Raw genomic sequence first — 25,667 nt, 5'->3', positions numbered from 1 at the left:
GGGGACTGTACTCTATTCTGGTCTTTCTACCTGACAGCAGCTGGCGCTGCAGTCACCTTGATCGGTTCAGCAATGTCCTGTCACGCCAGCAAACGCAAGTTCGGCCACGCCTCTTATGCAGATATGTGATGACATCGGTCTTAAACGAAACTGCAACGCATCATTCAAATGTTGACGAATTATTCACAGCGTTGCATAGTGATCAATCAACTCTCTCGTATGCAATCGATGGGCCGCTAAGAGAACAAGCAATGTGATCTCCACTATGCCCGATAATGATTGAATTTTACCTGCAATTTGAAACAATTTCCGATACATTTTCAACAATGTTTCGATATTATAATAGCATATACGAGTACTATCGGTATGCCACTGTCGTATGTAGACAAAACCTGATACTTGACGGAAGTATCCGGCTGTTCCACGCATGCGCCCTCCGCAATATAGGCAAAACGTGTTTTACGAAAATGACAGAATCTCATCAGTGTGTCCAAAGTGTGACGGGAGACCATTTTGGAACCATGTTCGCGACGCGATAGTTGTGCGTATACGATTGGATTAATTACATCGAGGTGTACAAACCAATCTTCTCGCTTCCATTAAAGAAACGGATCGATTAGGTTCTGTAAAAATGATAACCTTTATGTGCGCTGTCATTATGGTCACTTTTCTCATTATTCCGTTGAAATGATTACTTGGTGCTAATATGTGTTTCTATAATATCATCAGCGAGCCGTGTTAACAAGCTGCATACGACATTCTCTGGGAGGCGAGAAGCATTAAGCGGAAATCCGTCAAGAACACTGTAATATGAGGCAACACCGCGTCAGAATTACCGATCAAGACGATTCGGTACAAGGAAATCGATTTTCCCTCGTTTGGGAAAATTAGCATCTATAACGTTTAATTACATGTCTGGGTTGTGAAAGATTGGAGTCCATTTTCTCTTTGTTTGTTCGCCCCAAACATTGATTACACCTTCTGTGATGCTAGTTTCTGATATGCCGGCAAAGGCTCTGGTTGAATCATCTAACATTGAAATTAAGTGTTTGACATGTCAGTAAAGGCCAGAGGTCAAAGTGAAGGTCAGCTCCCTATTTAAGATCAACTGAAGGTGAGGGGTCACAGCGCAGTGCATGTCACTTAGCATGAGACTTAACTGTGTAAGGGTCGAGGAAAAGCCAAGACACTCGGGTAACCTACTAGAGAACAAGTGAGGGCTAGGGATCAATGTGAATATCAGAAAGAGACGCGTTATAGTGTAATGTACGGCAGTGTGAACGGCTAGAGAGAGTTGTGCTATTAACGGAAAAAAATTATTAGTTGACTGGGAGATTTCCCCTGTGAGATGTCCTTGAAGATTACCGTTTTATGTCCATGTTCGATACTATCTGTAGCCAAAGGCTTGACGAATGGATGCTACCAGATTGTATTTCACCGAGGAAAAAAGTTATAGATACGTTGCGATAAAAGTAATGCAGCGGCTTGCTAGGAAGAGGAAGTGCTGTGTGAGAAGAGACTAATAGGTGGGCGACAAAAGGAATGGATGAAGAATTTGACATATTACATTGCGCACGTGCGATGAATATATAGCGTGCGATTGTTCTGATCGATGCTCGTCTGCTTTTTGGTAAATTACACTGTATGTGATCTGACAACTTTCGTCTTCAAATGTAATTTGAACAAAATGGATTCTAAATTATTCAAAACACAAAGACAACATGTCGCATTGGATCCTTGTTATATCCACCGACGGGGTGTCAAGTTACGTCGGGAGAAAATTAAACTTGTTCGCATTTACTAGCCCTCTGAAGTCTTAGTCGGCTGTTTGTTAATTCATCCCGCCAGTCGTTGTTAGATTGGCATTCATGATTAAGGAGCCAGCCCTGTGTTGTAGATTGATCCCGAGTCAAGTTCCGTAATTGTCAATTATCCCATACGTAATACGTTGTATTTAATAGCTTTCAATTCGAACGAGTGCGCACGAAACAGTTAATGACTAAGTTTAGCGTACATTTCACTTTTTATCCAAGTAAATGTTATTTAAATATTTTGTTACGACATTAGACAACTTAATTGTATTTAAATGTGACGGGGTTCTATTTTAACTCAATGTGTCAGACTACCACAGTCAAATTCGAGTGATTTATGACTGATACAGAGAAAGCATGCATTCGTGTCCGGTCTATATAGTAAGGCATTGTGACACGTCGATACAGCTCTTTGTGCATATGGGTTTAAGATCTAGGCGAACAGTAAGGGGGAAACTATTGGTTGTCTCGTTTGGGATTAAAATGTGTTTGAAAAGTGCTTAAAGTAATTCTTTGAGAGTAACGTCTGTGTGTATAGAGATACAAGGTTTACCAGAAAAAATATAGGATTTTCTGATGAAAAAATATATTATGTCTGAAGGTGAAAAAGGAACTTTTTTTTATATATTATAGTATTTTATAAATTCAATATATGTTTTGTTTACTGCCCAGTTACATGGATATTCGTGGGTGAATATTATTAATATTAAAAACGAATTATCCCCACCAATAATCCAGGTTTTAACTCATTCACACCTGAAGATACATTAGAACTCTTCCAATTCAAAGGTTGGAATGGTTCATTAGGACTTTTATGGGGTGGTTGAGCTGAAATAGATATGTGTAACATAGTGCGACAGTTTAGTGACCAGAATGCAGTATGTCAGATGAAATATGTGTGCGTTTATATTTATACTGTAAAAGGTTTTTGTAAGGTAATCATGCATCTAACACTATACTTGAAAACAAGGTGGGGTATATCTTAAATGTTGGAAAGAATTGTTGTACGTGAAATCTTGGATTTCAAATAATTTTGTAGAAATTGTCAACAAAATATCAAAACCTATTAAAATATTTGGTTGAAAGACTTTTCAGTGCTCGATATGACTAGAGTTTCCCCAGACACTGCTTGTTTACGGTGAAGTTGTTTACAACGTGAAGGTGTTTTATTCTGCAGTTTCTGATGACACGCCGTTAAGTTATAAATAAGCTTTAATGAGACCTGAGCACGCAAGACATGCAGGCGTCGTCTTGAAATCGATACTTGTGCAATATTTAAGCTATTAAGTCGATATTTTAGACTATGAAGATGCAACACGGAGCCCGAGTCGTGCAGATCCGAGCGAGATGTAGAGAACCTGATGAGTGTGAGATTAATGTGGATGGTCTGGACTCATTTGTATGGAATTTTTGCTATTGTAATGATATATTCAGTCTTAAGTTTTTTACAATATAATTTCTACGTATTTTTATCATATTTTGTATTACTTTGAACATTTTACGTCTCAAAATCCAGAAATTGTAAGTGTTAATTAAGTGGGAGATCCAACGTCGGTGCAAAGAGTACGTGTTACCCATCTGGGCCCAGTTGTTTAAAAAATGATTAGCTTAATCACTGTTTGATGACATTTTTCAACTTTTAATAATTGCCTCAATAATCAAGATACAGTCTCACAATTTCGCATGTAAATTCACTCTACTAAATATTTGATATCAAGAAAGTTGTACCTCATTCAATAGTTTTGTTTTAAAGTTACAGAAAAATCAAAATTTGTGCTAATCACTGATTAAGCTAATCACCTTTTGAACAACTGGGCCCAGACGTGTTCGGTTGTAGGTCCGGATTCATTCGGGAAACTCCATGTTTTCTTTTGTTTGTGTTATTCTGGTGGTTACGTGTTAAGTTATCTTTGATCATAGCAACGAACACACACGATTTAGTTCCACGTTTCATTGTCATTATACTAACAAAGCTTCATAAAACGAGTCCTGGGTTATTATTAAATAGGTTATATTGTATGAATGTTCAAGTCTGGTTAACTTCGTAGTTCATGTAGTGGTGCCAGGGAGCTATGTGTTTTTGTCTTGACTAAGCCCTGTATTGTACAATGAAAACCATCAATCTAGGTGTGAAAAGGAGGTGTACGTATTTGCATTTACCAGACAAAACTGAAGTGAAATGAAAAAGGAAGGTCATCACCTGCAGCGTCATGAAAGTTTTGAGAATTCAAAACAATTAAATGTTGTTTCTACGAAAATGCGTGATTTGTTTTAGTTTTTCAGAATGTATAATAAAATCCATGTATTGCAAGACAATTTCGGAGGAAAGGAAAGTTATGAGTTTAAGTAGTTAAACACTGTTTGGTATTGCAACACTGTATCATTGTTGCAGTAAGAAATCAAATGTCCAAAAAATAACCCTTTTATCATTTCTACATCGACAGTTGAAAGGTAAGTCATTGCAACAACCTAGTCCCGATGCAATTTACCAACACCAATTATAGTCAACTCCATCTTACCAATACAAGTATCAATGAGAATTAAATCTACCTTACCAATACAAGTATCGATGAGAATCAAATCTACCTTACCAATACAAGTATCGATGAGAATTAAATCTACCTTACCAATACAAGTATCTATGAGAATCAAATCTACCTTAACAACACCAATTATAGTCAACTCCATCTTACAAATACAAGTATCAATGAGAATCTAATCTACCTTACCAATACAAGCATCAATGAGAATCAAATCTACCTTACCAATACCAGTATCAATGAGAATCAAATCTGCCTTTCCACCACCAATTATAGTCAACTCCGTCTTACCAATACAAGTACCAATGAGAATCAAATCTCCCTTCCCAACACCAATTATAGTCAACTCCATCTTACAAATACAAGTATCAATGAGAATCTAATCTACCTTACCAATACAAGAATCAATGAGAATCAAATCTACCATACCAATACAAGTATCAATGAGAATCAAATCGACTTTACCAATACAAGTATCAATTATAGTCAACTCCATCATACCAATACAAGTATCAAGGAGAATCAAATCTACCTTACCAATACAAGAATCAATGAGAATCAAATCTACCTTACCAATACAAGTATAAATGAGAATCAAATCTACTTTACCAATACAAGTAGCAATGAAAATCAAATCTACTTTACCAATAAAAGTATCAATGAGAATCAAATCTACTTTACCAATACAAGTAGCAATGAGAATCAAATCTACTTTACCAATACAAGTATCAATGCGAATCAAATCCATCTTACCAATACAAGTATCAATGAGAATCAAATCTACCTTACCAGTACCATTATCGATAGAAGTCAACCACACTTTACAAATACAAGTAGCAATGAAAATCAAATCTACTTTACTAATACAAGTATCAATGAGAATCAAATCGACTTTACCAATACAAGTATCGATGAGAATCAAATCTACTATACCAATACAAGTATCAAGGAGAATCAAATCTACCTTACCAATACAAGTATCATTGAGAATCAAATCTACCTTACCAGTACCATTATCGATAGAAGTCAACCACACCTTACAAATACAAGTATTACCAATAACCAACCACACCTTACATATACAAGTATAACCCAATAACCAACCACACCTTACAAATACAAGTATTACCAATAACCAACCACACCTTACAAAAACAAGTATAAATAATAGCCAACCACATCTTACAAGATTAATACAAGTAAGAATAATACTCAACCCCATCTTACCAGTACAAGTATCAATTATAGTCAACTCCATCATACCAATACAAGTATCAATGATAGTCAACACCACTTACAAATACAAGTATCAATAAAAGTCAACACCACTTACCAATACAATTATCAATAATAGTCAACACCGCTTACCAGTACAAGTATGAATAATAGTCAACACCACTTTCCAGTACAAGTATCAATTATAGACAACTCCATCATACCAATACAAGTATCATTGAGAATCAAATCTTCCTTACCAGTACCATTATCGTTAGAAGTCAACCACACCTTAAAAATACAAGTATTACCAATTACCAACCACACCTTACATATACAAGTATAACCCAATACCCAACCACACCTTACAAATACAAGTATCAATAAAAGTCAACACCACTTACCCGTACAAGTATCAATAATACTCAACACCACTTACGAATACAAGTATCAATAATAGTCGACACCACTTACCAGTACAAGTATGAATAATAGTCAACACCACTTACAAATACAAGTATCAATAAAAGTCAACACCACTTACCAGTACGAGTATCAATAATAGTCAACCCCACTTACCAATACAAGAATCAATAATACTCAACACCACTTACGAATACAAGTATCAATAATAGTCAACCCCACTTACCAATACAAGAATCAATAATACTCAACACCACTTACCAATACAAGTATCAATAACTGTAAGTAAGTATTATACTAGTTTTGAGATTTCTCATGTAAAACCAATTTCTATTATAAATACTGACCACAGTCATTATAATGCATTTTTCTGACTCTACTTGGCTCTTTAAATACGTAAAATAAAGACACCCCCCCCCCCCCTGTAGAGCAAGCGATAGTAACGCAAGGCCCGAACTGGGCAGAGCAGGCGAGCGATCAGGACAATCCCTATCAAGAGTTGAAGCCGAAGAAGGGATAACAACAGGCCATGGGCTGAAACCGGGAACCTAAAAAGGAGGGATCAGTGGTCAATGAGACAGGAGAATGGCCAGCAGAAAAACGAAGGCATAAGGAGATCTGCTGAAAGCACAAATCTCACTTATGCGGCGACCGGACGCAAAGGCTATCAAGAACACAGTCTTGAAAGTAAGAAACTTCCGATCCGTCGACTTGAGGGGCGCGAATGGCGCCCTCAACAAGGAATCAAGCACAAGTGCTAAATTCCATCTAGGGACCAATTGCCGTAAACGAGGCTTCTCAATATAGAAGCCCCTAGTGAGAGCAGACAATGACGCGTCCAAACCCTGAAACTCGCTACCAAAGAAAGCCGGCACACTAGCAATGGCTGAACGATAGCCCGCAATAGTTCCCGGCGACAGGCCTTTGTCCTGGAACAGGGACACAAAAAGTCTGCTACAACGGGAACAGGGGCAGAGACTGGATCAATCGACCGTCCGACACACCAATCACCGAAGGCGGTCCATCGAGATTGGTAGACGGCCGAGACGAAGGTCTAAGTGAACCTGCGATGCAAGTTGCAGCTTCTCGAGAAAAGCCTGTCTGAGTGAGCCTTCCCGAGATAGCATCCAACCGTGAAGGTGGAGCCGCTCTGGACCTGGGTGGAACTGCCGGGACCTCGGTTGGGACAGCAGATCCCACAGGGGTGGGATGCTGCGTGGGAAGTCCATCGAAATCCGAAGCAACAGAGGAAACAAAGGTTGTCGAGGCAAGAGCGGTGCAACCAGCAACACAGTACAAGGGTGTAGAAGAATCTTCTCCAACACCCTGCCCACCAGATTGAAGGGAGGAAACGCATACGCGTACATTACTGACCAGTCCTGGGATAGAGCATCCACCGCCATGGCCATAGGATCTGGAACAGGAGACACAAACGCAGGAGAGCAGCGTGCACCGCCAAAACCAAACGCAGCCGCGCTGGCACCTACCATAGGAAAAACCTGGGGAGGGGGCACAAGGGATAGAGCTGGGAGCAAATGTTTTCACACCAGTGCTCACACCACCGTAAAATCCAGCCGAGGCTAGCGAGTCCGAGGCATCACTAACCATCGGACCGGGCAGCAAATGCTGCAGTGGTTGACGGCGTGCAAGATGCTATCACCACGCCAGGGGCTACATCAGGGTTGCAGAGAACCCTGGGAGCAGACGAAACTACCGGGGGCCAGTCTCTGACAACAACAACCTCAGGAGTGGAGCGGACCGGCAGGTGGCTACCCAAAGAAGCGTCCGCGGACACAACATAGCTGGCCTGTTCAATATTATAAAAAGGAATTTCAGGCCACCTGCCCTCCAACCACAAATGGGGAGAGAAGGCCGCCTCCCTGTCTCTTAGTCACCGTGGTGACCGTGACAGAGCCCAAACCCTCACCCTCACTGTTTAACAACGGTCCCGGTACGGGGCGAGCCCGCAGTTACTAACCTCAGGGAAGACTCGTCAATAGAGATAGAATTCACGCTGGGGTTCTCCGAAAGCTTAGGCAACACGTGACCGGAGCCTAGTCGCAAAGCGGCGCAAAATTAAGTAAAACGCTTAAATTTAAACAACAAATAAGTAATAGTATATAAAGGATACAATAATTATATCGGGGCAAACAACGCCTGTAGCAGTTGGAACCCAATGACCGCAGTGTGAGCCACAACACGTCCGTAAACATGGAAGGCTGAAGGAATCATGAAGTGGGAAGCATGGCTTCGTGGCTGATCACTTGCGTGAATACTGCCGTTTGATTGGTGGGGTTTTCCAGGAGTTCTCCATGGGGGATTCTTTATTTTACGTATGTCAAGAGCCTAGTAGGGTTAAACTATGCATTAAAATGACTGTGGTAACGTATTTTGATATAGAATGAGATGTTACATGTGCGTTCTTTCATTGTCCTCTAAATCGGCTAGAAATGTGGGCCTATAAAAATCTATTCAATAAATCGATATAATTAAATTTGAGGATTCTAGACATTTATCGGATTCCGGTTTATTTGTAAATAGTAATTAAATTATAGCCAGTAAGATTGATCATCATACCTGGAGGTGTTGACATTACATGGGATTGTACAATAGGTATGCTCAGGTACCAGTTCAATTGTTATTGATCTCGTACTTGCCAGCAATAGCATTACAGCAACACAACAATGAATCGAAAGAAAATCATATATATAACTATAGGCTAGAACCAGCATGTCGATTTAATATGCCCTTACTATATTGTTAAACTGTAACAGAAGCATCTTATTTCGTTGTGATGAAAGAAATATTTAACACTTTTCATCGAAAAATAATAACTTGACCCTAAAGTGTACCGATAGTTGTTTATTATCGATCATTGTGCCGACATATTAACAATAAATTTCAACTTGTACAGTAAAATCACACTCAGTTTGAAACAAATACGTCTTAATCTACGTCCATTTGTACAACCTTCTTTGACACATTAAAATATATCTCCAATACTTGAATTTGTAGCATTTGTAAAATCATCAAACTAGTTTTTGGATTTAAAATTTAAAACAAATAAAAAACAATCCAATATTAAAATACGTTTGTTTACATATTTCCTGTTTAGTTGGACTTTTTCGGTCGATACCAGGCAGTATCGAACTTTAATTGTTTTTCCCATTAAATAAAAGTTTGCCTCTATTTGGGTAAAACAATAACATAATCAAGAACGCCCAACTTTATTACTAAAAAGTACTCAAGCATAAAAAGGTGTCGACAAAACCCGCACTTCAAAATCACATTCGACAAAACTGTGGCAAAAATTGAACAAAAGAAAGAGAAGAACTCAGAAGATGGCATTTAATATACATAAAACTCATTGTGGTCTGGTACCTTAAACTCTTAAGCTTGGGACGGCTCTGTTATTTGAACAAAAATGATTTGTAAAATAAAATAATATACAGTATAAAAATCAAAACAATTTTCATCGTAATATTTCATTTAATCACACATTCTAACACGATTCGTTTGCAACGCGTGTTTTGATTGGATACTGACCATGTTCTAATCTGCGATAGAATCATGATCAGTCGTATTAAGCTCCTCCCATCGCACTTAAGCCACGCCATGTTTGTAACCAAAACAATATGGCGTCAAGACCGCCTCTTAGCGAAAACCCGCTGATAAGGCTAGCAGGCAACACAACAAAAACGACCGATGAAATGTATTTGTTGAATGAATTAAAAAGTAAAAAGTAAACATTCCTTGATCTCACCTCCATTTATTACTGAAACGTTCGTTCTATCCGTGTGAAGGCATCTAGTCAGACTAGTATGCATACTGACATGGAAATGTAAGAACTTGGTCAATATTAATCCAAATGTGTCGTATAAACTTTGGTAACAGGACTTTCACGAACAATCCAAATATTCCGCCTCGTCAACATACAGATCGAGCGCTCGCCAGTATGGGCGGGGCCAAATGACCGACTTTTAAAAGCTTCTTTTTGATTGGTCAGTCCGCTGCAGAATGACACGTCGCCAGTTCAGGTCACAAAGTATTTTATTACGTATTTTTGTACAAGGAAATACAATGTTTCTAAACATATTAGCGTAGTATATTTGTTAAGGTGTGTTAGAATGGGGATAGTTCGTTGTTTTTCGTGTCTATACTGGCGATTAGAACATGAAATCTGGTTCAAATTTGGTTCAACCCCAAATTTCATGTTCTAATCGCCAGTATAGCCACTCAAAACAACGTACTATCCCCTAATTTAAACGATAAAATACAATAGTTCATAAAACGATTGCCTTTTTAGCAAGATAGCTAAGTTGTTAATTGTAAATAGGTATATAAATATGGAATCATTTATTTTGTGGGCTTAAGTTTTTGGGTTTTGACAAATATGATATTTTGTTGGCCCATGAATTCGGGGTCTGACCAAAATAATGGAAACTGGACAACAGACACACTGAACACTGTTTAACAGACACATCCTTGAACACCTACCATTGTATTATCAATAGAGTGTCGACAAAATCAACGAAAATAAATATCCCTCGAAAATTGATTATTTCAAAGTATGGAACATGATACAAGAGGCCCATTGGGCCTGCATCGCTCACCTGGTATAAATCTCACACTTATAACATTAAAAGTGATCTAAAATAAAGCTACAGGCAAAATGTCAGTATTTATGATTAAAATTCATTCAGAAGACCCTGTTAATTTTTTTAAAAACATTTCACCCCTGTGATTGAAAGTTGAACAAAGTCATTATGTTGAACAAATTTTATAGCCTTTCATCACAGGATGCAACTTGCAAAGTATCAACATCCTGGGACCCATGGTTATTCAGAAGAGGTCGTTTAAAGATTTTAAACAAATTTGACCCCTGTGACCTTGAATANTGTTTAATGTTTTTAACATATTTGACCCCTGTGACCTTGAATATGGGTGAAGGTCATGAATTTGAACAAACTTTGTAGCCCTTCATCTCAGTATGCTACTGGCCAAATATCATAACCCTGTGCATTTTGGTTATTCAGAAGAAGTTGTTTAATGTTTTTCACATATTTGACCCCTGTGACCTTGAATATAATTGAAGGTCATTTATTTGAACAAACTTGATAGCCCTTTACCCAAGCATGCTACTGGCTCAATATCATAACCCTGTGCATTTTGGTTATTCAGAAGAAGTTGTTTAATGTTTTTCACATATTTGACCCCTGTGACCTTGAATATAATTGAAGGTCATTCATTTGAACAAACTTGATAGCCCTTCACCCCAGCATGCTACTGGCTAAATATCATCACCCTGGGCATTTTGGTTATTGAGAAAAATTTGTTTAAAGTTTTTAACATATTTGACCCCTGTGACCTTGAATATTGGTGAAGGTCATTCATTTGAACAAACTTTGTAGCTTTTATCTCAGCATGCTACTGGTCAAATATCATGACCATGGGCATTTTGGTTATTCAGAAGAAGTTGTTTAAAGGTTTTTTAAGACAATTGACCCCTGTGACCTTGAATATAATTGAAGGTCATTCATTTGAACAAACTTGATAGCCCTTCACCCAAGCATGCTACTGGCCAAATATCATATCCCTGGGCAGTTTGGTTATCGAGAAGAAGATGTTTAAAGTTTTTAACATATTTGACCCCTGTGACCTTGAAAATAGGTGAAGGTCATTAATTTTAACAAACTTTGTAGCCCTTCATCCCAGTTTGCTTCTGACCAAATATCGACACCCTAGGCCTTTCGGTTATTAAGAAGAAGTCGTTTAAAGTAAAATATTGACACCGGACCACGGACGACGGACGGATGACGGACGCCGCACCACGGCATAAGCTCACCTGGCACGAAGTGCCAGGTGAGCTAATAACAGAAGTTTTTTGACAAATCAATAAAGAGGTCTATAAATAACTCGATGATATTGACTTACAGCAACTGCTTATACACCCCTACACACATAAACTAGACATTCACCCCTACATACATAAACTTGACATACACCCCTACACACATAAACTGGACATACACCCCTACACACATAAACTGGACATACACCCCTACATACATAAACTGGACATACACCCCTACACACATAAACTGGACATACACCCCTACACACATAAACTGGTCATACACCCCTACATACATAAACTGGACATACACCCCTACATACATAAACTGGACATACACCCTACATACATAAACTGGACCTGTCCAGTCGTTGATTTAGTAAGGTTCGAATGTGACTTTAGGGGTGAATGGGTTAAGATATATATATTATCCTGACTGTTATCATGACTTAAAACATATAAAAGAACATTTCAAAACGTGATTTGCAAACAAGCAAATAATATTAAAAGGAAAACAACAACATTTGACGTCATGTGTACAGACAATAATATATAACACATTGACAACGATTTAAACAAAAAAAGAAATACAGTTTCAAAAAGGCATATAGATTAAAATAAAACAAAACATTATTTACATATGTGTACAGACAATATAGACACACAACATGTACAGTCGAATAGTATAAACCTATATAGAATAGGGAGCAATCAATTTAAGGTTTTGTTATCACACAAAATATTTAGGGATACGTAAACATGTATTTACATGTGTTAATACTGCTACTTGAAATTCCAACCAACGGATTTTCAAATTGAGAAAAACCCGAGTGTCTGTCGAAGGGCTTTGCACTGATTTGAAACTCCCAAGGGAAGAACTATCCTGTCCTTTACCATTTGGCATGAAAGAATATTTTTCTCTCATTCGTATCAGTAGAATTAGCTATAAACCCTCAGGAATGCGTCGCAATTTTCGCATCGCGGCATCAGAATGTTCCGATTTCGTTACGTAATGTCATAGTTGTCACATCCTTGTCATTGTTACCGTAAAATGAAAACTTATTTATAGATAAATGACCGTCACATAAAAGTGGACCATATGACTAGTATTTAATATAAGGAATAATATAAATCGTTTCTGGGCCCGTACTCATGAAACTTGTCTCATGCTCAAGCATGGATTTTGTGCTCAAACGAACTTTCTTATAACAAACTTAAATCTTGTCAAACAATCAAAAATGCAAATGTAAACACTGAACACAATATTTGACTTTAAGTCTGTCTCTTCATCCCCCCCCCCCCCCCAAAAAAAAATCATTGACAAAATAAGACTTTTTGTTATTAATTATAAACGGAACAAGAAATAAGCCTTGAGCACACGATACATGCTTGAGCATGAGAACGGTTTTATGAATACGGGCCCAGATCATCATCGTCTATGTCTGAGGCACTATCTTGGGTTGAATCAATGAAGGAAGATACAGATATAAACCGATATATTAAACTAATGTCCCTGCTAAACTAGTGACACGTAATGGACCAATGCCTTGGACGATAAATACAATGTATATCAAAACTGGGTATAACATTATCATTAAAATATAAGTACACAATACATTTCTGGACGACAGAAATGAGCACCATAAAATATGAACACGGTACAATAAAGACATAATTTACCATCTGGTTATCTCACAGATCATTTGAATATATATCATTGCAAAAACATGTGCACAACCAATTAAAAAAGGATGGTATTTTCACAATACAAAGTAAATCACAGACAAGCTTCAATCCTAATTTCGTAAGGGCTTGATGCACTACTGTGCTAAAGGTAAGACACAAAATATTAGTCACGTGGTATGCATCAAGAGCATTAACTCATTCACCCCTGCAATTTCCCAACGTTTGAATTGGAAGAGCTCAAATGTGTCTTCAGTGGTGAATGAGTTAATACTTTGTTTATAACTTTGTATTTAATGATTTAAATATTTATGTAGAGCGACATTATTTTTTAATATAAAACATGATGAAATATATAGACACTGCATGTCCTGTTTTGAAATAATGTGATGGTATATTTTACTGACACATATGTAGTAAAACGTGAAACGAAAACTATCAGCAATCTTAAATATATATAGGTCATGTCATTTTGAGGATATTAACAATATTAAATTAGTAATTAACTCTTGTATTATTTCTATCACATTATATGAGCATATTTTAAAATTGTTTCTACTATGTTGTCATTAATTTATTCAGCCCTAAAGACGCATTTGACCTCTTCCAATTCAAAGGTTGGAAAAGTTCATTGTGAAATTTTAGGATTGAATGGGTTAATGTATATTGAACAATTCATCATAAACCTAAAACTTGTCATGAAATTATTAAATGAAAGTAAACATAAAATAATGTATACTTTTATATTACATATACACATTTCAACATCTAAAATTTGTCGTGGACATAGAAATAACACACAACCATTGCATCAGAATGGCTACTTGATTCAGCGGTAAATATGTTTCAGTAAAGAGTGTGTCATTAATATTTATATGACTTAAACAAATAAATCGTGTAACCTTCCTCTTAAACATCAAAACGTGAAAAGTTTACCTGAACACACCACAACTTGCATTGTACATGTGTATCTTAATCTTTTTGTTTCTAAAAAAGCATTAATGTTTAACGCTGCGAAATAGCAAACGTGTGACATTTGCACTTCAAACACATGACAAGGTATCATGTAATTTTTAAGTGATATAATAAGGCTTTAATACTTTCAATTCTATTTTATCTATCTCGTTATCTCTGTTACAAATTAAACACATGGCAAGGTATCTCGTAATCTATCTATATATATATAATAAACATTGACTGCTAAACATTATCTAGTATCTATCTCGTTATCTCTGTAACAAATTAAACACATGACTAGGGTTCTCCTAAATTAAACTTCATGGTATGAAATAAAAATTTAAATGTTACAAGTTCCATACATCAATAATTCTGTTGTTTAATTTGTAAATCTTCTACATTGCTTTATGCTATCAGCGAGTGTGAATTGAATTCTGAAATTCATCCGGCTTCAGATTGTCTGTCCAGATAATGTGCGTTGTTAGAGGTAGGTCTTTTCCATTGTCAGCTAACATTGGGATGTCTTCAATTTTTCTGGTCTCTATATATCTGTCATCGTCAGCTGACCATCTAACCAATGTCATCCTCCGTCGCTGTTACAGCTATCATGGGGATATTGCCGTTCTTTGAGGGTTTCGATGACTCGCACAACCGAAGAAGCATGGGATGGCAGATGAGAAGCAACGCGCCGATGAGTAGAAATGCCCCATTCATGTAGTTTATAGGGTGATATGACAGAGTGACGTCACGGATAACACCTGAAACAGAAAGCATGCTTTATAGACAACAAGTATGCGACATTTTAACCACGTGTCTTACAGAGGCATTGTAAATTCGTTAAATTCGTTTCAAATGTATTTTTGTACAGATGGATTAACAAACCACCATTTACATATATATATATATATATATAATGCAAATACATATACAAAATTAATAACTCGTGTCTTTCCAATGTATACCATAAGAAAAGCAAGTTCGGAAACATGATTCAATAGGACCGGACAAAGAATGTGAGTTAGTGGATCTATGTAGCAAGGGAGGTAACTCGTAAACCAATATGATTTTATGTAGCAAAGGAGGTACAGTAACTAAGAACGTTTCATATATTTCTTAAATTTAAAAACAATGCAATTTCAACTAATTTATGCTCTTTGCATTCTTATCATTATATATTTTGTACCTTCTATGGGTTGACCGACTGCTGCCCCGGCTCCCTGAAACAGCAGAACTGTAGACAGTGCCTTGGGTAACGTCTCTAGTCCGACAAGGTCAATCAGTACAACGGCATTGATGGCGACGTATGCCCCTCCGAATACTCCGTACAGGAACACGTGTGTCCCCATCCACCAGAACGAGGTTGCAAAGTCGAACAGGATTATGTTGATCCCACAGAGCGCACAGACTAGCGACATTATCTTGTACCGTTTCATTAACCCTAGATCACCGACTAATCCTATCAAAACTCGACCGATAAAGTCACCTATTCCGGAAAAAGACACCAGCCATGTTTTCTCATACTTTGATGCCCCACGTGTCACTGCATCTGGTGGCATAAATATCACAAAGCTAAAATAGCCATAAAACGTTACAAACATCACTACGGTATATAGGATTACAACTGGCATTTTAAAAACTGTGCAATGGAATACCTTTGGAAAAACGAATCGATTCCCCGATTTCTTTCCTCCTCCGGTATCTATATCTTCTTGCTCTGGTGCAGCATTCTCTGTCATCACCATGACACCCAAACTCTCTATTGAGCCCATCATGTGACTTCCGGTAGTGGACAAGTATGCGAACCGGTTCACCTTCTTACTAACGTCCAGTTTGGATAAGTCTACCGTAATGTCATTTGTACTGAGAGACATTCTTGGTTTCCTCAACGTTTCTGGTAACGTATTTAACATATGATGAGATTGAGAATAATCTGTTGGTTCTTTTGGAAATCGCTTCCGAGGAGAATCTGTCACCTTTGTTGTCAACATGGACTCTTTTTCGGTCTCCATGTGCGTGTTCGTGTGTGCGGCGGTAGCCGGTCTGTAGAGTGACCCGAAGAATGCAATATTTAAGTAAAAACCACCCTGAATAAGGAATGCACCATGCAACCCGTAGTTATCCAGCAAGATCTGCAGAATCGGAGGGATGGCAAAATGGCCGACACTGGCTCCGGTTAGAGCGAGAGCTGTGGCCATGGAACGCCGCTTCTCAAAGTACTGGCCTACAATGACGAGTCCGTTACCGAACAGACAGGCGTTGGCGAAACCTGGAGCAGAAATAATAAAATATATATAATACAACTATAAGTATATTGTACACAACGATATATTACACATTATGTGATTTCTATATTTTTCATATAACGAAACGAAAAAAGAGCGAAGTATAGCTGCACGGTACCTTGAATCTAGTTTTTCACGTTAACTGATATTGTAGCCGATGAAGAATGTTTTCGAGTAAAAAAACCATTTTGATTTATTCTAAAATGGACTTTAAGCTACATAGCAAAGGGATATGAATCTTGTTTTTATCTCGTGCAGAAAGCCTGCATTTTGCGTATTTCATATTATAAGTTTTTTTCATGTTAATAGTATGTATTATAACCGGTGACTTACCGACCGTAATCCCAAACATACATATGATGTACTCGATACTGATCATAAAGTAACAAAGGGACACGCCCACTCCTCCAACCACGCCCCCTACCATCACAACTAGACGCTGGGAGTAGTGCTGCCCAAAAGCCAGGCAAAACGGAGCTAAAACCAAATATAAAACATGATAAACTGGTCCAAGGCCTACATAATCTTATGCTATTTCATCTCATGACTTTGAGAAAAACTTGGGCAAATTCTGGAAAGATCTTCGAGTTGAAGTACGATTATACAGCGCCTTATATAAGGTATATTTTATGTTTACCGCATTGTATTTCAAATTATATTGATGTGGATATAGAGGCAGCGATACTTGCTTCCACAAATATCCTATTAAATAACGACCCACTTATTAACGGATTATTAAACAATTACAAAAAAGCCGAATGTTTATGTCCATTACATCAATTATACATACACAATAATATACATATCAATGTAATAAGACTTTCTCTATTATTAAGGTTTAAACTAAAACACGAAATATTTAACTTCTCTACCATATCTTTATATCATAAATTTTTCTAATATATTGCTTTAAAAACGTAAATAAACTAGAAAATGTCTGTGAGACATGAATGCCCTTACGTCACTATGTGAAATTAGTTTCAGTGCATGGGCAACACTATATGCCCCCCCCCCCCTCCTACAAATTATTGCGGGGTATAAAAAGTCATAAAAGATACTTTTCAGATATTTAAAAAGCGGCGTGTGTTTTCCATGAAAATCATCAATATGATAAAAAAAATAATGGAAATGAACATTTACCTTCTCTATTATCAATATTATAAACATAATTCATTTTGTTACATTTTTTTGTTAAGTACAGACCATGAACTACTTTGGATTTATTTCTTTGAAGGATGTCCGAGCTATGGAGGTTTCGGTGTACCTGTTATGGTAAATACTATGCCCTCTACGCCCATGACACCCGCTACCAGGGCCACGTTCGTATCGAAGTACTCCACCAGTTCATGGAGAATGATTCCGAAAGACTTGGCTATTCCGACCATCACAAAGGTGCTGCCGAAAAAACCTTGAAGAAAACATGAGAAATAATCAAGAAACGTCTCGCCAAACTGCAATAAGAACCAAAAGAAACAAATTGATAAAACTTCCCACTACTTGTCTTGAGCAAACAGTCGTCATTTGCTTTAAAAGCGTTCGCTTGTTTGTAATACGTCCGATTAACAGCTATGGTCATTTTTCGTGCCAGGTTTGGGTGGCGGAGGAAAGCCGGAGTTCCCGGGGAAAACCCACCGACCTACGGCCATGCCGTACCGGGGCGACTGCCCCACGTAGGCCTCGCACTCGCGACTCAGTGTTGGAGGGCTAGTGGAAGCAGAATGTCAGACGCTTTAACCTCTCGGCCACCATTGATTATAATTGATTTAAAATGATGCTAATGAATCTAATTATTTAAAAGCCACTGTGACCAATTTATAAAACATATATATACTTATAGCACTGCTTACAGAACATTGAGTGTTTAGAAACCCCACCAATGTTCAACCAACTTCCGTTTTGAACTCGTTCAATATTCACTGACGTTGAAAACAGTAAAATATTACATACATTTTCAGTTTTGTGAGAAACGTTAATCGTTTAAACTTTTGAGATTCTTTGGTAGCCCTATTGACGATTGGCTTGTGGAGAATAGAAATTAGCACAGAGGCAAAAATGGACCTGACTGGGAGTTAGCAGAGAAGGGACCGAGGAAGTGTTACACATACTAGAGAAAGGTTATAAGGAGGAGCTTCCAGGTTCCTAATTTCTTGTTCCGGCGATAAATTAATAAAAATAATATTTTGTCTACGATTTGGAATTATTTTGGAGAGACTGAAAGCTGAGCAATGTTGAAATTTTATAACGACTTTTGTATGGTGTCACTCATCTGAGCGAATTACAAGAAAGAATTTATGCTTGATCACGAAAACGATTTCATGTATATAGGTCCAGAGTAGAATCTGGTGGGATGGTGCCTTCAACATTTTCTAAGAAGGAAGTGCTACCGAGTGCTTCCATTCAATAGTTATTTCATCATACTCTTCATGTTTTGTAAATATAGGTTTAAACCCTCACACATACTTGACACACACAACCTAAATAGATCCATTTTACTCTGACCCACATACACGTTACAATGCCAGAGAAATAATCTACCATCATCCTCATTATTACACTGGTACTGTAGGTACAAATACAAACAATAGGATGGTCGGGTGGCGGAGTAGATAGCACATTTGCTTTTTACCCAGGCGGCCGGGGTTCGATTCCACGATCTGACGTGAAAAGGTATGAGGTCACTTGCCCGACCATATAGGTTTTCTCCGGATACTCCGGCTTCCTCCCGCAGGGTGCGCGCTCACATCCGGGCTTTTTACAATGGTGATTTATATAAGTTGATATAATTTGTTTCATAATTGTTTTAAATGAATCTACAAACCTAGCACCACTATCCAACCCCAGCCCCCATCAGTAGGGGGCAGCCTTCGTGTGGGGTTATCCTCCATTCTCAGTCGTCAGTCATGATGCCTCGCACTGGTGTCATTTGTGTTTAGATATGTCCAACGGAACACTGTAAAAAAAATCAATTTTAATCGTGTAATTGTTGCTTGAAACAGCGGATACGATTATAGAAACAGCCTAAAGCAAAATGATACTAGTCTAATGCAAAAGTATGCTACAGTCTAAAGCGAAGCAACGTTATGCATAGTTCCTGCCTCCGTGAAGTGCCTCTGTATAGCTTTCATTGTTTTCACATGCCTTTTAGCTGTAATTGTTCCCGTGTTTGTATTCTCACGCCTGTTCGCAATTCGATGATTTATATTTAAATACCTTGTGTAACAGGAAAAAGACTAGTGTGCTTCCACCGGCGATACCTATAGGTTCCTAGTCGGACGCCCTATCACTGAGATAAAGGGAAATTCCCTCTAGCTCGAAGCTAGTAGGCGACCGTAATCCTATGCACAATTACAATCTGCCACACTACTCCACCCTTTTAAAATATGTTTGACCTCGGACACCACAACCCATCCTCGATACGATAACCCAGTTCTAAATCCCTGCCACAACAGTGAGGGCCACGTACACCATTTGTAACAGGAAACAGGGCACACTCTAAAGTATGCTTCCAACGGATCGAACCCGCGATCCCATGCACACTTCCTAGTCGGCCGCTCTACAACTGAGCTTAAGGGGAATTCCCTCTAGCGAGAAGCTAAAAGGCGACCGTAATCCTATGAACAATTAAAACCTGCCACACATTGTTTACCTTTTATCTTCTAATATCCCTATGCCTCTTTGTAATCAAATGTATATCCCTATATTCTCACGCATACTGGTGTTTCCATACTTCTGTATTATTGAACACAAGTGGGGCGTACATTTATTACGCGATGTTATCATGTTAAACGACGCATCCTATATATACAAGCTAGGTATGTCGGAGCTGCATTATTACGCTATCGCAAAAAACAATGACGGGAAATACATGGTAAATAAACGAAGTCTTTACCCATTCATATTGATTTAAACACAGAATGCCACACCTTTCCGACGTTGACAATGATCGCGTCAGAGCATGGCTATAGAAGACAATGTCATATCCCTTATCCGATTTGAGTCCATCAATCCACCATTGGCTGTCTCTTCCGAAGACCCCGTGTTACAGGGCGGGTTGCAGACCGTTTCCGAATCGGTCGCCGTTGTTTGGCAACGCGTTATCAGGACATGAAAGTGCGACTTCTGAAACTCTGCAATGCACATATTGGAAGATTTGCACATGGTATGGAGACTACCTTAACTAAATGCAGAGAAATCTCAAGACCGTCTGTAACAGAAGCCGGGTGATAGAGTCGCGCATGTGGCCACTGGTTCAGTAGCAGCAACTAACGTACCAGCAGGACAACGCGCGGTCTCATATGTCGTGATTTTTTGACCTCGACTTAGAATGGCTTCCATTCTGCACTTACCGCTCTCAGATAGGATATTTATAGGACGGGTTTAACAAAACGATAGGACGCTGACTAAACGTTCTGATCGATCTGTTGGCGTTGATATGAATGGAGCCGTATACTAATGAGGACGACCAATGCTTGATCGATTCAGTGCAAAGAAACCGTGCAGTCACTGCAGCTCGAGAGATCACACACAATATTGATGGTTCCAGGACGTTCCATAAACGTCAAATGATGTTTCGACGTACACTAAATGAACTCCCGTTAATTCGTACTCGCCTATCACCAAGGCGGCCGGGGTTCGATTCCCCAATCGGACGTGAAATGTTATGGGCTCACCTGCCCGACCACGTTGGTTTTCTCAGGGAACTCCGGTTTATGTCCACATTAAGACCTCACGGTTACATCCGGGCCAACAAGAGTGATTGATTTTAAGTTGAATTTAATTGTTCGATAATTCTTTCAAGTTTATATTTATGTTATTCTCGTTAACGACAGAGTGATTCCGCTAGCTGCATTCCAATCGCACCATATTTATTTAATTCTCCACATCTGTCTCGAATAACTCTATTAACGTTTATTTTTAAACATTTCTTTTTAATATTTAGACATTATCATACCACATAACATATGTTACACAGATACAAAATTAAATCACAGGACCCCTATACAAACATTATCAAGCTACGAAACAAATTATACAGACATATATAGCGATACAAATATTTAAAAACTACGAAACAAATTATACAGACATATATAGCGATACAAAAACAGATACATAAGTGAATACGCAAATATATCAAACAGATGCTACAGCCATTACGGTTGATCGAAGCCAATCCCCGAACGGTGAAGCTAGGTGACGTCTCTTTGATGTTCGGGGAACTACGATCAATATGGTGGATTAATGCTACCTTTTTATGCTTTATCTAACTCTAAAATACATATTAATTTGAAATGCATCGGATCTCGAAATTAAATTGCATTTTCCTCGTCCATGTCGAAAACCATCTTCGATACTCCAGGGTTATGCAGAGAGTAAAGTAAGCGTAACCCTTGGGTTACCGAGGATGGTGCACACAGAGCCTGTAATATTGCAGGGGTGCAGAGAGCGAAAGTGAGCGTAACCCCTAGAGTATCGAGGGTGATCGAAAACCTGATACATCTATATTAAATCAAACTGCCCGTGTAAAGCAATAATGTGAATATGTTAACTACTCAAGCCAAAAATGTCTCTCACAAAATATCTTAGACTTAGAAACTGGTCGGTCCTATAAACTACACATCAACACTATACATTTATCGATAGTGGGATGGCGCCCCAAACGTCCGCGGTTCGATTCCCGATCGGACATGGAAGGGTGTGGGTTCCTGACCGCCTGCCCGATCTCATGTGGTTTCTTCAGGACCATCAAACTGGTTATGTAAGTTGGTAAAACTTGTTTCACATAGTTGTCACATGTATGAATAAAATATATATCAACGACATTATTTAAACTATTAGGTTAATTATCTTTTTTTTTTAATATTTTGTGAGAAGTAACATTACTACATGTATAAATAATGAATAAATAGTACTTAAAGATATCCTTTGGTTCTTGGTAGGGTTCGTGTGGTCAGTATTAAAAATAATCCAAGTAAACGTTTGTTTATGCTGACATAGTGATACATCTACAGTTCTAATGTGAACCTATTAATGAAACCCTTACTGTAACGTTCATAACAACCACACTTCTATCCGTCTTGGTACTTTCTACAGTTTAAAACACTCTTATCAATCTGTGTTTCAAGTTACCGAATAACGTCGTTTTTTTTCAAAGATAACCGGTTTCAAATCATTCGGAGAACTCCTTAATAATTTCAAGTTGATGCCACGCCGTTACTGGACCGAAACAGTTTTAGGAAAGACCCGAATAGTTCTCTTCTTTTTTTGCATTAAAACCCTTTCTCTTGTTGGTAGGTTTATTGAAGGGCTGTACAGCGGAATTGTAATTACACTTGAACGTGATACCCAATCAGAAACTGCCTGGTTATTTTCGGTTATTGATTGACCAATCGCGTACTGCGGAATTCAAACATGTAAGGTGTACTTCCTAATCTCAAATCCGTTCTAAGCTGATGGACATCGAAAGATTGGGGTGGACTCTTCATGTTTATAGTTAATACAGACAGAATAACATTGGGATGGACTCTTCATGTTTATAGTTAATACAGACAGAATAACATTGGGGTGGACTCTTCATGTTTATAGTTAATACAGAATAACATTGGGACGGACTCTTCATGTTTATAGTTAATACAGAATCACATTGAACAAACACAATTGGACACAGAAATAAACCGTCACATGACTACATCCGCTGAGAGAAACCAGTTCGACTTACACGTGTGTCAGATCCTGAGTACACAGTAGTACGGTCACCTTCTAGCTTAGTCCGAATTATTCTGACGTTTAATTGACTTTTTTATATCGGTCTGTCGTCACTGACAGACCGATATAAAAAATGTTGATAAAACGTGAGAATAATTTGAACTACTTCTAGATCGGCACTAGAGGGAATTCCCCTTTAGCTCAACATTAGAGTGGCAGACTTGAAAGCTGGGTGTCGCTGGTTCGATTCCAGGTGGAAACTTACTTCCCTCTTTTCTGTTACAAATGGTGTCCGTGGCCCTTCCGGTGGTGACAGGGAGTTAGAACCTGGGTTGATGTTGGGAAGCTGAGTGCAACTGGTTCGATTCCAGGTGGAAGCTTACTTCCCCCTTTTCTGTTACAAATGGTTCCTGTGGACCTTCCTGTGACGACCCCGAAGACACACGAGACCCTATGCCACCTTCTGTGGATATATTTCGTTGGGCGCCAAATGTATCAGGACAGTAAAAATACACGGTCAGACCAAGGTTCGAACCCGGGCTACCATTTGAGCTATCTGGTTGCCAACGATCGACCCAGTGCAGTTCCGCTACATACATATCAGAGGCCTATAGATTTTAAAAATCAGTATCCGTTTTTCCCATGAATCACCGCCACACCAACAGGCTACTCTCTATCTTTTTATTTCGTCACCATTTCTCGTCGGACCTCATCTATATTGACCACAAACGATAATAAGGCCTGGCAAAAAAAACATGTGTTTCCTGTAACATGTTTGACAAATCAAGGATCGATAGGTAGGTAATAGATTTTATTTTAACAAACAGTTGTATATGGTTTATATAGGAAAGTGATCTGGACTTTAACAGTGCTTCTTTGAAAAAACAGTTCCTTAAACAGTTTAGAGGAAAAATCAGGTTAGGTAGGGTTACCGGAAACACCAATATTTTTTGTTTGGCTTAATTTTGACGTATAAATGTTAACTCTTGTAGTACAATTTATAAGCCTGTCATGGATCATGATCTCGTCACATCTACATTTTTTATGCTTGTAATTTGATATGAAAGGGTTAATATATATGTAATTATCTTGTGTCCAATCTTTCAGCTGAACAGCGTTAGAATGTTTTAAAGTAAACAGAGTATTGTGTACTTTCTGTACGTTTTAAATTCATACATCAATTTCCGGTGTACCGACTGGTGATAAAGTACCGCAGGTCATTAAAACCTATGGGGTATATTTAACGGACTCACTGAAGCGAAATGTACCGCAGGTCATTAAAAACTAAAATAATAATTGTCAACAACAAACATAAGCTCTGTAGAGCTTTTATTAGGGCGCCGCTAAGGGAACAAATGGTGTTTTCGTGGTGGAGGAAAACCCACGAGGGGAAACCACCGTGCCATCGGAGGGATAACAACTTACCCAATCAGACATCACTCTCTTTTTTACACCACCGACGGGGATCGAACCGAAATTCTTGGGAGAGCGAGTGGTCTGAAGCTCGCGCTTGATAGCACACTTCACAATGACTGTGCGCGTTAGCGAGGCACCCAGTCAAGCTTGACTATGGGGTATTTTTAACGGACTCACTGAAGCGAAATGTACCGCAGGTCGTTAAAACCTACGTGGTATATTTAACGGACTCACTGAAGCGAAATGTCCGTGTTTACATCAGATGCATGTACGTTATTGTGTGACGTTTTCGTATATATATACATGCATGTATACTTGCTTGACTACACACGAGAACAGGGTAACGTGACCACCAGCTGACCACATACCGGGTGTTTACAGTAATACGTCACAGCGCCGGCTAACACTGAACAGCATACACTGTACATTGCAATATGACATACGCGCATACTCATTATATAATTACATAAAAATACGATATACATTACCACTAACGAGTTCAGGACATGCTGTAGTACACCACCTGCTCGGGTCTCACGTTGGTAATATCAGCTCGATAAATGCCCTAGATTTTAACCTTACGATTACACGTGTGTAGTGTAGGTGTTTGTTTTGTCTGTGTGCCAGGTCTTTCTGACGCTTGAACACAAGGAGCGTTCTGTTTTTAGAGCCAAATTGTCGGATTGATGCTATGCGGACGGGCTTTTAATAAATATAACCAGCACACTAGCAAGACGATTACCATTCACAAAAGCAGGCGCGGATTAAGGGGGGGGGGGGG

General features: G+C 38.5%; 2 protein-coding genes across 3 annotated transcripts in view; one reads left to right on the top strand and one right to left on the bottom strand.

The window, feature by feature from the left end:
• Positions 1-1,291, top strand: part of LOC110462505 (lipoma HMGIC fusion partner homolog) — a 38,636-nt gene extending 37,345 nt beyond the window's left edge. The window contains exon 3 of the mRNA XM_021516476.1: positions 2-1,291. Within this exon, the coding sequence (XP_021372151.1) occupies positions 2-129 (128 nt within the window). The 3' untranslated portion in view covers positions 130-1,291. The remainder of the gene's footprint in view (position 1) is intronic.
• Positions 1,292-13,830: 12,539 nt separating this feature from the next.
• On the bottom strand, positions 13,831-25,501 carry LOC110462504 (monocarboxylate transporter 12-B-like). 2 transcript variants are annotated; one of them, XM_021516473.1, is made up of 6 exons: positions 25,375-25,501; positions 19,584-19,715; positions 18,030-18,173; positions 17,099-17,242; positions 15,667-16,749; positions 13,831-15,241 (listed from the first exon to the last, which is right to left on the bottom strand). In XM_021516473.1, exons 2-6 carry the CDS (start codon positions 19,648-19,650, stop codon positions 15,054-15,056), a joined length of 1,626 nt encoding a protein of 541 aa, XP_021372148.1. In that variant the 5' UTR covers positions 19,651-19,715; positions 25,375-25,501; the 3' UTR covers positions 13,831-15,053. The 2 variants fall into 2 exon arrangements, with proteins under 2 accessions (XP_021372148.1, XP_021372150.1); XM_021516475.1 differs by having other exon boundaries at positions 25,382-25,501.
• Between the last annotated feature and the right edge of the window lie 166 nt (positions 25,502-25,667).

Source organism: Mizuhopecten yessoensis, unplaced genomic scaffold (assembly GCF_002113885.1).
Source record: "Mizuhopecten yessoensis strain PY_sf001 unplaced genomic scaffold, ASM211388v2 scaffold10797, whole genome shotgun sequence".
NCBI classification, from domain to species: Eukaryota; Metazoa; Mollusca; class Bivalvia; order Pectinida; family Pectinidae; genus Mizuhopecten; species Mizuhopecten yessoensis.
The sequence above is the reverse complement of the archived record's forward strand: the minus strand, read 5'-3'. Positions and strand labels throughout refer to the sequence as shown.